At 42.5% G+C, this 17897-nt stretch overlaps 1 protein-coding gene across 1 annotated transcript in view; it reads right to left on the bottom strand.

The window, feature by feature from the left end:
* syn3 (synapsin III) overlaps positions 1 to 17897 on the bottom strand; it is a 90424-nt gene continuing 72527 nt past the window's right edge. The window contains exons 8-14 of the mRNA XM_035535878.2: positions 13799 to 13941; positions 12201 to 12275; positions 11888 to 11990; positions 3699 to 3830; positions 3474 to 3516; positions 2828 to 2987; positions 1 to 2523 (exon numbers count right to left, since the gene is read on the bottom strand). Of these exons, the coding sequence (XP_035391771.1) occupies positions 2400 to 2523; positions 2828 to 2987; positions 3474 to 3516; positions 3699 to 3830; positions 11888 to 11990; positions 12201 to 12275; positions 13799 to 13941 (780 nt within the window). The 3' untranslated portion in view covers positions 1 to 2399. The remainder of the gene's footprint in view (positions 2524 to 2827; positions 2988 to 3473; positions 3517 to 3698; positions 3831 to 11887; positions 11991 to 12200; positions 12276 to 13798; positions 13942 to 17897) is intronic.

The raw sequence follows: 17897 nt of genomic DNA, 5'->3' as shown, positions 1-17897 counted from the left end.
TATATTAAACACTGTCCATTTTAATAGCATTTCCATTACTCAAAAGAGGGAACAAAAACCATAACCAAATGGTATGTGTTACATTAAAGCACATGTAGTGACACATACAATCCATAAAGCATTCAGACATAAACTGATCTACAGGACTAAACTACACTACAGAGAAGCAGATAGAAATTCTAACCATGCCACAGATACATCTAATAAAACCACTACACTGCATACACTCATTGTAGTATGACAAAACATATAAATGTGTTCTAATGTGTATTCTTATAATGCCTTTGAGTATATTTGTATATTTTTGTAATGTCTTCATTTGCAGGTTTGTGTGTGAGTTCTGTGTGTCTTTTTTTCCTGTGGATGTGTGCGTACATTTGAGGCATACTGGATGAAATTATTCTGAATTCAGCACAAGGTTGGAGAAACTGATTTATGATCAGCACTAGCTGGTTCTGCTCAATGTCTGTAAAATTACATGCAGTGCGAATCATGTTCCAACTTAAATTAATAGGGCTGATAGAAAAAATAATTTTAAAAAGACAAGAAAAAAACTGTTTACTACATAATGTGTCAAATAATCTATTTGCATGTACTGAGATGGGAGCCATAAGGCACCCTTGTGACTGCAAGCCAAGTGATAACCAACAGCTGTCTTAGTTTAAGGCTAATCTTCCCATCAATGATTATACTCAGAATTGTCAAATATTAGGGGGAAATATCAGAAATCCAGAAATACATACTAATAACATATTTTTCACTATTACTAAAACAGGATAAAACAAAAAAAAAGATATTTAAATAAAGGAAAAATAAATAAATATAAAATACACAAGACCACAGCAAATTTGTAGTTTGTTGTAAACACAATTATCCAACTGCTTTGACAGTTCATTGCATTTATTACTTTGTCAGCTGACTAAGAAACTGGCACATACTAATCAAAATTCTACGTATTATGTACATATTTCAACTTAATTATATCACAATTACCATAGCATATTTATATCAAATATTTAACAAATGAAACTTAGCAACAAATGTAGTAGCTTAATACTTACAAACATGTAAGTAGAAGAGAAAGTGAACATATTGAAACAGATGAGAAAGTCAGAGCTCCTCAGAAGAATTCCTCATGACTACTTTATGGCTCTTTATCGCACTTAATTACGTGCATGTAAATAGAGGAAACTGACAAAGCACAAAGAGATTGGGCATTCTCTCTCTCTCTCATACACACACAGAAAAAAAGAAAAATCAGTAGCATCACCTTTTTTTAAACAAATAGAATTTGGTCCATTTGATCGTCAAAAGTATGAAATACACTCAGCTACTCATTCTCACAGTGAAAGTGACAATTCATGACCAAAAACACGTCCTTATATTGTACTATGCAAAAATTAAACAAAACAATTAGAGACAGGCAAATATGACATCGTGAATATTGAGCAATCTCAAAATGTGGCAAAAGGTTAATATGTCAGTGAACTGATGGCTTTCAGGTGTGACCCCTTAGGTCATCGTTATACTTTCCTCCTTTCATCATTGCTTATTTATGTAGTTTTTTATGTTCCCTTCCTCAATTATCACTGTCAAAGATTCTCAGCATGGAGATAAGTCATGTACAATGCCCAGAAGAGAGTGTAATAATATTTTCAGTGCATACACTGTCAAGTAATATCTTCATTTATAAAGGGAAGATTTGTTAGTAATGGAAGACTGAGCCACATACAAATAAAAAGTATACTGATATTCCCACTGTGGAAATATTGCCATGTGACATAAATACTGTATCAGCCAAACTGCATGAGTCTGAGGGACTATATTATAATTAATATCTATATCTATTACAACTAAAATGAGAAGAGAGAGAAACAATGCTACGGCCATTCTGGTTTCACTGGAAATGAGTCAAACCTTCTTTAGTTACACATGAGGATTTACATTTAACATACTGTGTACACTACCATTACTAGGTATACTAGAATAATAAAAAACTCTGAAAAATAAAAGACCTGGAAAATAAACACGAGCCCTTGTCTCGCGGATCCTTTCCATAATTATGCTGTGGTTAAACAAGGAAGTTAAACCTTGTTGAAAGGATGAGAGCACATCTACTGAGAGACCCCCATGTTGTAGAGTCTGTAGATGCTTATACTTCAAAGCGGTGGATGAAATGTTTGCAATGGTTATTGGTCTTTTAAGGGGGTAACAGTGGCTTTTAAAGGCAGGTTTCACAAACACCCACACCCAGAATTGGTACAGTGACATAAACCCTAGCCTACAGCACCTCATCCTCCACTCATATGCTCAGGCTGTTTCCACTTCCTTAAGCTTTGCCCAGGACCTGCTGGCCTTCGGGACATCCCAAAGGAGCTGGCGATGGTGAATGGCGGACACTAGTCGGAGAACAGGCTGGCGAAGGACTGGCGCAGGCTGCGGATGGTCTCGGCCTTGGCCTCGTCGTCCGTTGGGTTGCCCCTCAGCGTCTCTGTGAAGGTGTTCGTCAGTGACTGGGATTTGCTAAATCCATAAACAGCACAAAAACAGGGCACACAGAGAACAGGTTACAGTATGTGAAGCACATGAGGAAAATGCAGTGAGTGTTAGTATAGAAAACAGAATGAAACCTCCTCTCAAGGGTAATGGAATGTCAGAAATAGAATCTTCTTACCATCCACATCTTGATAAATTTACTAGATAAATACTTAATTTTTCCAAACATTCAAAATGAACATAAATTCAATATGCAATAGTAACATTTTTAACAGCAAACTTTATAAGCTTACAGTTGTCAATTATAAAAGTAATGGCGGGGGGACCTCACTTAAGCAGTGGGGCTTGTTTCTGAGCAGCTCCACCTGAGCCTGAGGCTGGTATGGGGCCCGGCTGGAAGGCCTGACTGGGAGAGGTGGTAGCGGAGCGGGTGCGCTGGGGAGAGCCCTGTCCAGACTGGGATGGGGACCCAGAGGCAGAGCGAGGACCTCCTATAGGTCACACACACATACACACACACATGCATACGCACACGCGCACACACACACACACACACACACACACACACACACACACACACACACACACACACACACACACACACACACACACACACACACAATGTGCGCATGTGTGCATGCAATCATAAAATGTTGCTCAGTCACTTCATAACGTATTGTTAACTAGCAAATTGGCACAAGTTCTACAATAACACCTGTACTAGCTAAAAACTGAAGTTTAAATCTGGTCTTAAGTATAACATCATGGTGTTGTGTCTGACCGTGTGACCAGTCAAGAGAAATGCATAACTCATAGCCTGATCATGTGTCTCTTTATTTGAGTCCCTAGAAGAAATCAAATATTTTCATTTCATTCCTTAGAATAGCAGCAGGTGGTGATGCTTCATGACTTCCAGAGATTACTGGTACGTAGACTGAAGATTGCCTCACATCAACTTAGGACAGGTTCTGACCCACCTTGAGATCGTCTGGGCTGGGTTGTCTGTGGACTGGCCTGTGTCTGTCCCAGATAAAAAAAAAAAAACGTTGTCAGATTAAATATGTATGTGTTATTTCTATGTCAGGATCCAGGGCATCATGCAGCAACCCCTGTCCTGTATAAGGTTACACGATATATACAGAGCAGTTTATATTCCTTTCTAAAGTAAAGCTGTGAGGTGGAGGTAGATCTTGCTGGAGCACCTTGGCAGAGGATGGCTGGGGTGAGGTGATGCCCAGCAGGGTGAAGGTCATCCTGCTGAGGACCAGATCAGCAATGAGCTGCTTGTCCTCCTCTATGTGTTCACCAATCAGTGGCATGGAGCTGTCCATCACCTGCACATGAGCCATTTCAGTGTTAGACTACGTTGGCTTTAGAGAGACTACAGGCTGCATTACACTGCTGTGGCCACTTGGTGGCATGTTATACATGTTATCCCTTCTTCTCACTGCGTTTCATCTGCACTTGCAGTAAAAAAAACCCCACAAAAAAACAACAGTGTCCTTTCAGAACTGAGCTGGCTATTCAATGCCACACAGGTTCCAAAACATAACATTAGCATCATAAAAAACTTGAGAAACTCTTGGTGACAAATATGTTAGGGCGTGCAGAGACTTCAATGACTTTAGGTATAGCATAAAGGTAGCCTGTCCTCTGAATTTCATTGCCTAATATAAAAACAAAACATGGAAGATGACCTTGTTTGGGTGTTTTGAAGGAGGAGCATGGATGCACTAAATGGAACGTTGGAACATCTTAAATCAGTTTGGCTCATCAACAAGAGGTAAAGTCTGTGCCACAACTCTGACTCATCCACGTGCCTTTGGCCCTTTGGTGTCACATTGCACGCCAGGGACGTGTCCGAACTGGGAAAGAGCTGTGGCACTTGGGATGGGTACCAACACAAATGGGGAGAGGGGGGAGGCACAGGGAAGTGGAAGAGACAGGGGTGGAAAGAATGAGAGAGAGAGAGATGAAGAGAGGGGGAGAGGTACAGAGAGGGGGAATGAGAGAAAGGGAAATAAAGTGAGAGAAAGGAAAAAGCAGGAAAGGGAGAGAGAGAGAGAGAGAGGAAGAGAAGAGTGCATAAACACAGCTCAAAGGGAGCAAGATGGAGGGGATGGGAGAGTTGCTGGAGAAAGGAGGCGTGGCAGCAGCAGCAGCGAAGCAGGAGCGGCGAGGCCGTCCACGTGCAACAGGGTGCTGGGGCACCTTCAGGGAGGAAGGGGTGTGGCCTCTTACTCAGAATGACAGCCATGGCGCAGCCCTCGGGCCCGGAGGCCTGGCCTTCTAATGGCAGCGGTTTCTAACAGCAGCCACCATGGCTGATGAGGCATGCCCACACCCTCTCAATTTCCAGGCTCAGAGTGATTCAGCAGATGACATGGTTAGATCATGACAGCAGATACAAGAGGCAAAGCAGTCAGGGATGCTGTCACTAGCCGCAGAGCTCAACGTTCCCTCGGATGTCTAGCTGATATTTACACGTAGACGGACACAACATGGCTATATCCGCATGACATGCCCGGACAACTTTGTCAAAAAGGCCGTTAAAAGGTAGCAAAGTGTAGAACAAGGCAACCAAATGACTTCTTGTTAATATCATGATTAAATGGAGTGTATCACGGTGCTGCCAGCTCCCCTCTCAAATGTGTCTGTGTGTGTGTGTCCGTATTGCCACGCCCTCTTGTATTGTACACCTGATCCTTGTTGTGTGTAATTGTCATGAGTGTATATCAGTCTCATGTCGTATCGTCAAACTTGTCGGTGTTTGACCCATGTAGTGTGTTTGTGTGTTGAATCGTGCTTGTTATTAAAACGTATGTTCTGTTTAACGTGCCTTGTTCCCGCATCCTCCTTAACCTGTTAAACGTTACAGAAACACCGACCGACCGAGGATGCCTGGGAAAGGCAAGAAGAAGAAGGGGAGGAAAGGAAGTCAACGCCCTCCCACAGCACGTGCAGCGAAGCCTCCCGTGTTCTTGGGCACCCTCCTGACTCCAGGTGTGGAAGCAGGGGAGTCATACGGAACCCCAGTCCTCGGAGTCGGACTCTGTGGACCCCTACGTTCCAGCGGTAAGACCTTCCCTCCTTCTGGCCTTGCTTCATGGAGCTACCGGGAGGGAGGAACCCGCTGATCGATTTTGGGGGGACCCTGTGTATGGTCCGGGATCGGACGGTGCAGAGAACAGACGGACCAAGAGGACCGGTGCTTGGAGATGGACCCTGCTGGGTCCTACGACCCCTACCTGGATGATCATAGGGGAGACAGAGATTACAGAGAGACAGAGGAGTCCAGCGACATTGGTCTGCGGTCAGATAGGGGTTCCGAGTGTGAGGAGGAAGCTCCAATGGAGGTAGAAGAGTACCCTCATAGGGATCTTCCCTCCCACGGTGACGCCAAAAGCTCAAAGAGCAAGGAGCCTCCAGCACCCAAGGCACCGCCCAGGGCATGCCACCCAGGTGCGAGTAGGCTAACCTGGGTGGCTAGCAGGGAGGCACCGTTGTCGGATAAGGACACTCCCCCGCCTGAGGCGAAGAGCTCCAGAGCGTATGCACCTACGATGAAGCCTCGTGCAGGCAAAAAGGCAGCGGCACCAGAACCAGGACAGTCGCTGCTACCTAAGCTGGAGAGGGACATTTCCCGCCAGGCTGGTCAGTCTTCGACCCAGCCGACAACTGGGGGACTGGTTGGCGCCCCTTCCCCCTTCCCCGGACTATTGAATGTGTGCGGTGTTATTCATGTGCCTGTCCCTGTCACCGTGTCTGTCCCCATTACACTAAATGTACCGGTCACTTTGTTCCCCTTTGTGTCTGTGCCTGTCCCCGTTAGTGTGTGTGTCCCTGTGTCTGTCATCGTCTTGGTCCCTGTCCTTCCCCCAGCTAACCTGCTCGCGCTGGCCCGTGGCGGGTTGTCTGGTCCTCCGATGTCGCTTTTTGGCGTTGGTCTCGGGGTCGTAGCCCGGTAGGCTCCCTTGAGGGGGGGCTCTATCACGGTACGGCCCCTCCCCCTTGAAATGTGTCTGTGTGTGTCTGTCTGTCTGTCTGTGTGTGTGTGTGTGTGTGTCTGTATTGTCATGCCCTCTTGTGTTGTGCACCTGATCCTTGTTGTGTGTAATTGTCATGAGTGTACATAAGTCTCCTCTCGTATCGTCAAAGTTGTTGGTGTTTGACCCACATAGTGTGTTTGTGTGTGTGTTGAATCGTGCTTGTTATTAAAACATATGTTCTGTTTAACATGCCTCGTCCCCGCATCCTTCTTAACCCGTTAAACGTCACAAGTTGATTAGGAGAGAGGCCATTTCAACTTTAAAAACCATCCAGAAGTATCAAAGGCACTTTTATTGGCCTTTATGCCTGATTGGATCATTCATTCTCTTAGTAGGTCTGTCCTGAGTGAAGTCATTTTAAATGAAGATGACATTGTTCAAACACACAACAGAACAAACACAAAAAGATCTCAAAATGCAAATAATTATTAAATATCATAATTTTACACCCCAGATTTCAAAGTCAAAGTCAGAACTGAAGTGTATAACAGTGAAGATTAACAGAAAGATAAGCATTAATGGAGATATGCATCAGAATGACAGCTTCCCTCCACTCAGAAGCTATATCTGATGATGGTACATATCTGTTTGCTCGCACGCACACATGCGTGGGGCGTGCAGAGCGTGTGAGGTGTGCGGGGCATGCAAAACGAGAAATCCATGCTCACCACAGCAGTACATTACTACGCCATGGACTCCCTTCACTAACAGTACCCTGCTGGAGAAACAGGAAAGGAATGTGCTGTGTCACAGGCCACAAGGCCTCTTGCCACAGCTAGGGTTCAGAGGAAGAGCATGTCTCCCAGGGAAACGGGTGGGGGCGAGGAAATTCCAGGTTAACCGGCTGCTACTGGCCATCAGAAGACATGACGTATAAACCAGGACATTTCTGGGCATTGTTCTCGGTGATGTTCAGACATTAATGTCATTTCATGCTGCCCCAGCTGTGATAACTAGGGAAGGAGTGTCTTCAAAATTAAAATATCCACAGGAAGCTGAAGAGACACTGTATTAGACAGCTTAGTGGATGCCATGTGTTCTAATACTGTATTAGAATTCATGTACTGAATTATTATTAAAATTGTAGCCCATACTCTGTACACGGATAACTGTTAACTGCAGATAATTGTCTTAAATTGTCATCCTGATGGTGTTAAAAGCTAAAATTCAGAAATTCAAAAATGAAATGTAAGAGATTCATATGATTGTGTAATGAATTTTTTTGGTTGTTCCTCAAAAATATAACTGCAACACTGGGTACGGAATGATAGGGCAGGATGCAATTGCAGGAGGGTTTAATGAAAACACGATGAAACTAAAACAAAAGAAAAAACAGGACTACATGAAACATAAAACAGGCAATCAAAACAACATATACACAAGCGAGCACTGGACTTAACTTGGAGGCAAAACAAAGCCAAATAACCAACATGGAACTCAGGAAAACACTTGGCTTAAATATACAAACCAATAAGGAAATAATGAGAGACAGGTGGAACAAGGCAGGGAACGAAATAAGGTGGCGGAACAGAATGAAACAAATACAAAGAAGCACATGAACAGGACCAGGAAGAAAACAGAAACAAAAAACACATGGAAAGGTGGCACCGTGGGAACCACAGTGCCAGGGAGGGTGCAATCATGACAATAATCTCCCAGGGTACTTTTGATTTCACTATTATGAAATTTGCAGCAGAATATTTTATGAGCAAGGAATAAACAGAAAAGGAAAACAAACGCATCAGAAAATCTCAAGAATGAAACTATTTGGTCTAAATGTGTTAAATGTAAAAACAAAAACATATGATGCACAACTAATAGAATCTGATTCTGGTGAATACTGGAGAGGTCAGCAGGCATGTGCAATTTCTCCAGCAGGTGAATGCCTAAGGAATGTTCCTCCTCACAAGTTCACGCAACTACATCCATCAGTAGAGCTTCTCACACAGCCTGATGTGACTGCATTTATTCAGGCCTGGGTGTAGATAAGCCAGAGTGGTCTGCAGAAAGCATGACTTGACTGATGGAGAGAGAGAGAGAAAGAAAGAGAGATGACCAGAACTGCTCACCGAGATGTTTTCAGCTATGATGTCATCTCCCAGGGAAGGCAGACTAATGTCGTTATCTCTGCTATACTGTCCTCAATCTTAATGTCTGTATATGTGTGTGAGTGTGTGTGTGGTAGGTGCATCTGTGTTAGAAGGAGAGTTCCAAGCCCTGAACTGGTCCTTATGAGATCACTACAATAACAGAAAATTGGATAGTGATTGCCTCGTTTAAACAGATACGTCCCACAATGAGACCATCGTTAGCTCTTCAACTATAAATAACCTTGACGAGAGGCTTCAGGTGCCAGTACAAGATGCACTCTCAGAAGAGTGCACTCTCAGAACTATAAGCAGAATGTTCTTCTTCCACACAGGGCCCAATCGAGTTCAGTTCTCTGCCATTCAGGTTATCAGTGCACCAGATATGAGTTTATAGCTTATATTCTGTCTGTTTTCCTTCTGCAGACCTTGTCATTGAATTGAACAAACAATTGCCCAGTGGTGAGGACATATTGGAGGTGAGGCAAGATTTTAAGAGCGGCAAAACTAAATCATTTAGGGCAAGTACCTATCCTAAAATACTCACAATGAACCTTTAAACATGACACATTCATCAAGTATGATTCCTAGTCTAAATGCTTACCAATAACCTAACTATCAGTTTACAACATAGTATAGACATAAAGTAAGACTAATGAGTTACAACAATTTAGCTCCAAAAGCATCTGAGACCCAGACGGACCCAGAGGAGAACGTGAGTCACCTTACTGCACTTACCGTGCATGGCTCTCTTCCATACAATACCAGCAAGGCTTAGAAAACATGCTATCGTTAATGTGACAGTATCACACTTCACCTCAGAACACCCTGCCTCTCAGCAGGTTGTTTCAAAATGTTTGGAGAAGGATTAAGCCAAGAGTGAAAAGGCTCCACTGAACTCAACAGGGACTCCTGTTAAAGTTCGCCAGCACATTCACTGAGATCCTTCCCTAAAAACTATGTTTTCCAGATTACACATTACATTACATTACCACAAAAGTGCACACATTTAAAGAAAGCAAAGGTAAAGGTTATGATGGGGGTATAATGGCATTCAGAGTGCTTTAGCAGTAGTAATTTAGTAACCTAAATTTCAGGCTGGATCTCCCATGGCCCTTGTTAGAATGGCTTTGAAAGAGAGGTTGGGGGTGGGGTTGACTTAAATTACATTTAAAGAGAACATGTCAATGTACCATTGCATTTTCCTGTACTACAAGCAAACTCCACGGCCAATAATAACTGCTAATAGTTACGAGGGAATTTATTATTAGCTAATAGTTTATAGTGATCTCAGATCTTTGAGCTATGTTTTACAGAAGCTGAACTCCTGTTTACTCACAAACAAAACATCTGAAGAATTTTTCAGCTGGACGTAGCTGGAAGAGCACTGGTCATAATCACTGCTTGGCCATGTAAAGAATTGTGTCAAACATTTATAAATAGACCAAACAGAATTATCCCATTGATTCTTATTGTATGGATTCATGACAGCATGTCATCACAGATTCCATGCATGTTTCAGGAGTGTGTCACTAACAGAAATCACTAAGCAATGGTGTTGAACATTAGATAGAACTAAACAGGCTCTCTCCTAATGTCCAAATGACAATTTCACGCCACTCTTTGAAAAAATATTACTGAACAGCTGGTGACTAGATTTACACTTTGCAGTTTATTAGGGCCACCTACTCTAGAGCTGTGTGTGTTTTTCACACACAACTGTGTGTTCATTAATTACATCATTTCATTTCATTGCTTTTAAGAAAGGTTCAAGGACAAAATATGTATGACTGTTAAACTACTGAAAAAAAAACCCATTTACATATATTTATATTGCCATGAAAAAGTACAAAGGTTTGTTATTCTTTACAACCCTTGTTATTTAATTATTAATCTTCTGGCACATTATGCAATAACTACCCTGAATTATTCAGTAACTTCAGAGAAACAAATATTAAAGGTATGTAGCTATAATAGTGTGGAATGAGGCTCTGGACTCACTGGTGAGTTCTGGGAATTTAATCGTTTAAACAAAAAACATTTCTTGATATTATAGCCCTTTCAAGATGGACTAAGTGTTTTGTCTGCCCCCTCTCCTTCATCTGAAAGGGCACCTTTCCAGGTCAGACCTAAGAAATGTTCCAGAGTGTTCCCCTAAAGACCTCCCATTCCTGGGCACCAGCTGGGTCTCTCCCTTCTTTCATCTAGTTTGAGAGCGGTTGGTATACACGATCGGTTAGCTTAGTCACAAAACATTTAGGAATTTCATTATAGATATTGTGGTATTAATATCTCTTATAGTCTGAAGCCTCATAAGCTCCCCCCCCCCCCCCCCACCAACCCACAAGAAACAACCAAACAAAACCCAAAACCTTGTGTACACCTGGTATCTTTACTAGTATCTATCAGCTCTTGGGACTCCAGCACCACTCCAGACTGAATAGCTAATCTGAATATGCATTTAGTCTACCTTTACAGTTTATTTTAAATGCTGGCTCAGAGCTGTGATGAAAAGCCTCACCTTCTTACATCTTTCCAGACTAATGGTCTCTTTCTCTGGTCTGTCAGTGTACCTCCTTTCACACCCACTCCAAAGAAAATTGCCAAATTACTATATGATCAGATGCTTATTATCACCGATTGCATGAAAACATGAAGAACTACATGTCTGGAGCTTCTTTGCTGACATCTTCAAAACACTCCATAACTCAAGCCATTAGTATCATTCTCTTATACACCCGAGCACCTCTCCTAGTGCACGCTGTTGCATCACCACATCAAAGAAGTCACGACCCGTTTGCCTGTGAACCCATCAACTCGTACTCAGACATTTGAAAAGTTCTGTACCTCAAGATGCGAGCAGAATTTCACTTTATTCCTTTTGTTAACTGAACCCCTTTGAACTCTAATTCTTTGTTTGAGACGGACATGATCCACCCACCTAATCGTACACCAGGGAGTCTGGTTGCAGTCACAGCTACCACAGTCGTCTTACTCAAGAGTCTTTAAACTCACAGCATGACTGTTGCTTTGCCAGTTTGTTTTGGCTTAACTGAGAGGGTGAATATCAATCTGCTTATGCACAGTCAAAATAATTCTAAAGCTTTAAAGAGAAACAGTGCTGGACCTGACCCTTGAACACACCTCTGGGTGTCTGGCAACCTTGAATCGTCCCTAGCAGTGTTTTGGCAGACTTATGGCTTTATCTGAGGAGCTTTTTTTTATGTCAAAATATGCAATGGATTGCACACATACCTCTATAATATAATCCTTGCCATCTTTTCCATGGACGGCCTTCACAGCACAAATATCCAGGCCTCCAAACATCTCAGCACATGAGTCAACCCACAGACGATACCTAAAGAACAGAGATCTTTACAAACATCGCTGCCGCAGCAGGTGGGTGACAAAAACTAAACCGGCTGACACTGTTCAATCAATCAACCAATCATGTTTTCATCTATTTATTTACTAACCTTAATATAGTTATTGTTATTTATGTATTTGTGTAATATTATGCAACTATATTTTCTGCTTCATGATGAGATGAACATTCCCTCAGACCCACCTATCTGTCATAGCGATTTGCTCCAGCATGGCAGAGCCTGTGTTGGCCTTCCAGTTTCCTGAAATGGACGTCCTCCTGTACAGAGAAAGGGGGATAGAGAGAGAGAGCGAGAAAGAGAGAGAGTATAAATGAAAAACAAAGAGACAATCAAATGTGTGACTGAAAGGGTGAGAATAATAGGAAGAAGTGAATCAACCACCAACTTCACAGATAGAATCAGCTAATAGTTTAATTCTTAGTCATCCAATCATTGTTTGACAAACTCTGGAGATTCAAAAACCTCTATCAGAAAGGCCAGGGATCACAATACTATACTCCTGTCAAGCGCACAGCCACTGTGATTGTGGAACATGCCAGGCACTAAAGGAAACTGGTGTGGAAGCGTGTTTGAGATAAGTGTGTGATCACAGGGCTCTGTGGTGGGCCTGCTCTGAGACTCAGTTTGGAAAGCTTCAAAGTGTGGTAGGCGTCACCACTGTGGCGCTCCCACTGTCTTTTAGATGACACTGCCGTGTGGGCTGGACACTGTTTATTTGTGCAGATTAGTGCCGATGATTCATCCATCAGCTATTCCTCTCCACTCTCTGCCCCACTCGTGGACAACCACATCGTCCGAGTGAATCAATAAAGAAATCACCTGTTACACAGGGAGAATGTTGCACACAAAGCAAGTTCAGCATGCAGATATGGTGCCGCGGTGACAGTGTCCCATCAGGGACAGCATCTTGGATGCTAAGTACGGTTGAAATGGGTGTCAGGCATCATATCTGCATTCCAACAAACAACCCTTGCCAGCGCAACTTGTAGTTAAATCGTGAAGTGCGTGAAGGAGCCACTGTTTCACGGGACCAGGAGGGAAGGAGACAGAGCACTCCTGGGAGTGGTGGGAAGCGCTCGTCTGGGAAACACGCCGCGAAGCGACTCTGGTTGTTGAGGCCCACCACTCTATGGTTAGAAGGGGCGTTCCCGCAGAGCCAAGCAGCAGGGCGCCGAACAGGGGAGGGAGAGGAGAGGGCCCTGCATTTCAGAGGCGGGAGCACTCACACAGTGGATGAGAAGGCCAGAGCCTGCTGTTTCCCATAGTCACGCACAGGCAGCAAGCACTTCGCTGGCTGGATGTGTGTTTGTCTGTCTCTATAAAGCATGTGGTTTCATACCTCTTGCCTTGTACCCGCAGTTACAGGCTAAGATGCATTTTCACTTTTTTCCACTGCTGAGCACAGTTGTTGACTAGGGTTAACTCTCTGCAATGTTTTCTTAAATTAACTTTAAAAGTTCTTACTTATAATGTTTCATATTAAAATGTTAAGAACACTCTCAGCTTTCTTCTTAATGAGGTACCATTTGACCTAAAGCACTACATAAAGAAATGTATTTTTGTGAAATATCTATTTGAAATTTCAGGGATCTTTCTGGTTTACTGTGAACATGATATTTAGCTGGGGTGCTTGAACTGTGAATAAACAGCGGCAGTTTAATACCACTGCATGTGAAAGAAATTAATACTGTTCTATAATAGTTTAGTAATAGTGGAACACCAACACTGTACACACACACAAACACACACACAAAGAGAAGGTTGGTAAACCTATCCTTACATGTATGCTTTGTAGTTGTTGCCAATTTTTTGGATGCGGATGTCGTACTTGGAGTCTACAAAGGGCTCTGCTGTGGCGTAAGTTTTGGCTAGTGCCACCACGCTGGTGATGTCCTGGAAGTCGTTAGAAGTCTCCACTTTAATCTGCCATGCAGAGGAAGTACAAGCAAAGGACTATTAGAAATGGAAATGCACTGGGACACCACAGAGTGACCTTCAGACAGATCTAATGTTTGCATGAAGCTACAATGCAAGGAAACATAAAAGTTTTGCAAATTGCGCCATTAAGCTATGTAAAGCCATAACCAAAAAATTAAGTACATCAAACTGTAACTGCTAAGCAAAGCATGTATATAAGGGGAAAATTCATTGCTTTAATGACAGTTTATGGTATTAAACGCTGAGAAACAAAAACTGCAGACTTTAAAAAAAGATTGAAAAAAAACCCAAACCCAAACAAAATCCACTGATTGGATATTTGTAGACAGAGTAACTACAGTCGTGGCCAAAAGTTTTGAGACTGACAAATTTTGGTTTTCACAAAGTTCACTGCCTCAGTTTTTGAAGATCCATTTGTCAGCTGTTTATATGGTATAGTGAAGTACAATTATAAGTATTTCATAAGTTTTTAAAAAACGTTTTAGTAACAAATACATCCAGTTTAAGCAAAGACTTATTTACAGTGTTGATCCTTCTATTTTAAGACTTCTGCAATTCACCTTGGCATACTGGATATCAGCTTCTAGGTAAAATCTTGACTGATGGCAACCCATTCTTGCCTAATCAGTGATTGGAGTTAATCACAGTTTCTGTTTTTGTTTGTCCACCCTCTTTTTGATGATTGACCACAGGTTCTCAATTTTGGCCATGGACCCAAAATGTCCATGTTTTGTTCACTGAGCCACTTGGTTATCGCTTTGCCTTGTGACATGGTGCTCCGTCATGCTGGAAAAAGCATTGTTCATCATAAAATTGCTCCTGGATCATTGAAAGAAGTTGTTCTTGGAGGATGTTTTGATACGAATCCTCACTGTGTGTGCAGATGTACTCACACCTGCCTTCTGCCATTCCTGAGGAAGTTCTGCATTGGTGGTGACCGAATTCCTATAGGTGCATCCTCTTTAGGAGATGGTCCTGGTGCTTGCTTGCATTTCTTGAGTACCCTGAAGCCTTCTTCACTGCAATTGAGCCTCGCTCCTTGGAAGTTCTTGATGGTTGATTTAAGTGCTGTCTTACAAACAGCAATGGCCTTGCCATGAAACCCTTTTGATACAATGCAATGATGACTGCAAATGTTTCCTTGGAGGTTACCATGTTTAACAGAAGAAAACTTCAAGCACCACCACTCTTTTAAAGCAACAAGTCTGCTCTTCTAATCAGTATGACAAAGTGATATCAGCTGCCTTGTCCTTGTTAACACTTTCTCCTGAGCTATCGAGATCACTGAAATGATGTTAGCAGGATATTTTTGGCACGGCTGAAATGTAGTGGCTGGAATGCAGTAAAATTTGTGATTAAGTTAATTTTCATGGCAAGGAATGATTTTGCAATTAATTGCAATTCATCTGATCACTCTTCACAAGCTAGAGTTGATACAAATTGCCAACATTAAGAATTAAAGCAGCAAACTTTGTGAAAACCAAAATTTGTGCTAGTCTCAAAACATTTGGCCACGACTGTAAACTCTGGTCCACTGACAAGTGTCTTATGGGAGGCCATATGAATGTAAGAGGTCTCACATAGCCACATTGAGCTACTAGACTGCAAGTTAAGGAAACCAGAGCCTTAGAATGGATGACTGCACACGTCTGTAAATGAGAAAGACCAGAAATGCTCTTGACACCTTTGTTTGAGACTGCTTCTCTTAGGTGAAGGTCATTTGCAGTTCTTTATTGGTAGCCATTTAATTTTAAAACATTCACTTTATTACTACTGTAACCAAGGCGATGGCAAGGTCATCGAGACTGCTGGGCCTGAAAACCTTCCTCTGTAAATGGATTCCTGGATTTCCTGACTGGGAGACCTCAGTCATTCCAGATCAGGATCACCACCTTTATTACCAACAAACTGAACACCGGGGCCTCCCAAAGCTGTGTACTCAGTCCTCAGTCTAACTGTTGCTCACTCTGACACACAACCACATCATCAGCTCAAACAGCATCATCAAGTTCACTGATAACACAACTATGGTGGATCTCATCAGCAGGGATGACGAGTCAGCGTACAGACAGATGTAATGGCTAACAATGCAGAGTCCACAACCTGTCTATGAATATGGACAAAACGAAAGAGATGGTTGTTGACTTCAGGAAGTTGTGGGTTGATCACTCTCCGCTCAACATTGACTCATCTGTGGAAATCTTCCCAAGCAGCATGTTCCCTGGTGTTAAACTAGTGCAAAACTTCACTTGGACCCTCAACTCCAGCTCCATAGCCAAGAAAACCCAGCAGCAACTCTATATCCTGAGGAGGTTGAGGAAAGCTCATCCCTCTACCACCATCCTCACCATGATCTACAAAGGGACAGTAGAGAGCATCTTGAGCAGCTGCATCACTGCCTGATTTGGGAATTGCTCCATTTCTTGCCTGCAAGACTGCACAGAATAGTGCAGAAAATCATCGGGCTCTCACTTCCTTCCATCATGGAAGGAAGTGAATAAATATTTATATGTCATAGTAGGATACATCTTTCGTACATGCACCCCCCCACTCCCACATTCCCACTGATCACCCCACACCCCCCACCCCACCTACAACTGATCAAACCCCCCACACCCCCACTGCTTCTCATGATTGTGGGGGTCAGGCACGGTCATGAGCAGCACAAAGCACAGAAGGAAAGTCTCAAGGCGATGGAGGCGTTGTATAGTCTAACAGATTCCTGTTTGTTCAAGGAAACAGGGCCGTGGAAACAGAGATGGAAAGGGATAAGAGTTCAGTCAGTGATCCGTCAGCTTCAGGGACACCCCTGGCTGGGACTTGTCCTGCTGTGCAACCCTTGAGGATCAGCACTTCCTTACCCGCCATGGGAAACATGTTCACATGTCCTTTTGCTGTTTGTTCACATCCCCTTTCATACTGGCACAGACCTTCATAATCACTATTACCATCTGGAGTGAGGACATCAAAATATCGCACTAAAGGACACTAACCTGATGTTAAAATCTGTTATGCCAACATTTCATTGCACACATATAATTTCTTTAATTGATGAATTATGTAAAAAGAAGGTGATTCATTAAGTACTTAATTAACCTTATGGACAAATAACCATTTGTGTTTGCAAATTTTCTCCAGTAGGAAGCCAGCAGTTGATCAACAGAATTACATAACGTCATATGCCTCTATTAAAGAGTTCTGAGGTGGAAATCCCCTGAACACTCCCTCTTGCTCCTTTCAGGGACATGTGAACTGAGATCATAAAACTTAGCACACCACACCCTCTAGCCCTGTTTAATAAACACACACACAGAGACATAAACAGATATCAATACACGCAAATACACAAATACCCGCATACAAGCACCCATGCATGCATGTTTACACACTTGCACATGCTATGCTCACACACATGCACACACAAACACGAAGCTGCTGCAATCATGTATGAAGGACTGAAAGTTTGAGTTACAGCTATTCTATGTGTACTTCTACCATAAGTTACACTAGGTTTTCACCATTAACCTATTTGGACAAACACAGGGTGATGAGAACTTCAGCTGGCCCTTGAGCTGTACAAATATCATTATTCTAGCATATTTATCATCCTGCAGGTTATTATCCCTTTCTTATGACAAGCCATCTGGCCCCTCAAAGCACAACCTGCAGGCAAGTTATACTGGGAAGTGAATTCGGGACATTGCCTCAAAGATTTTATACCTCTACGTTATCGGATTTATAAAGTCCGTAAAATACCCGTTTAACTTCTTTTGTTCGTTTTTTTTTTTTTTTTTAATGATTTACGTATAATAGACACATCAAGATACTGTAATTACAGTGTGTAATTATTACATGAAGAACAGCTTCCATCAAACCCTTAATTTAGAAATTTAGCACAACTCAGAGATGATATACTGTATGTACTGCTTAACTTCTTGCAG

This window comes from Electrophorus electricus, chromosome 4 (assembly GCF_041902795.1).
Source record: "Electrophorus electricus isolate QZ-2024a chromosome 4, ASM4190279v1, whole genome shotgun sequence".
Taxonomy (NCBI): domain Eukaryota; kingdom Metazoa; phylum Chordata; class Actinopteri; order Gymnotiformes; family Gymnotidae; genus Electrophorus; species Electrophorus electricus.
This window is presented reverse-complemented; position numbering and strand designations above follow the sequence as displayed.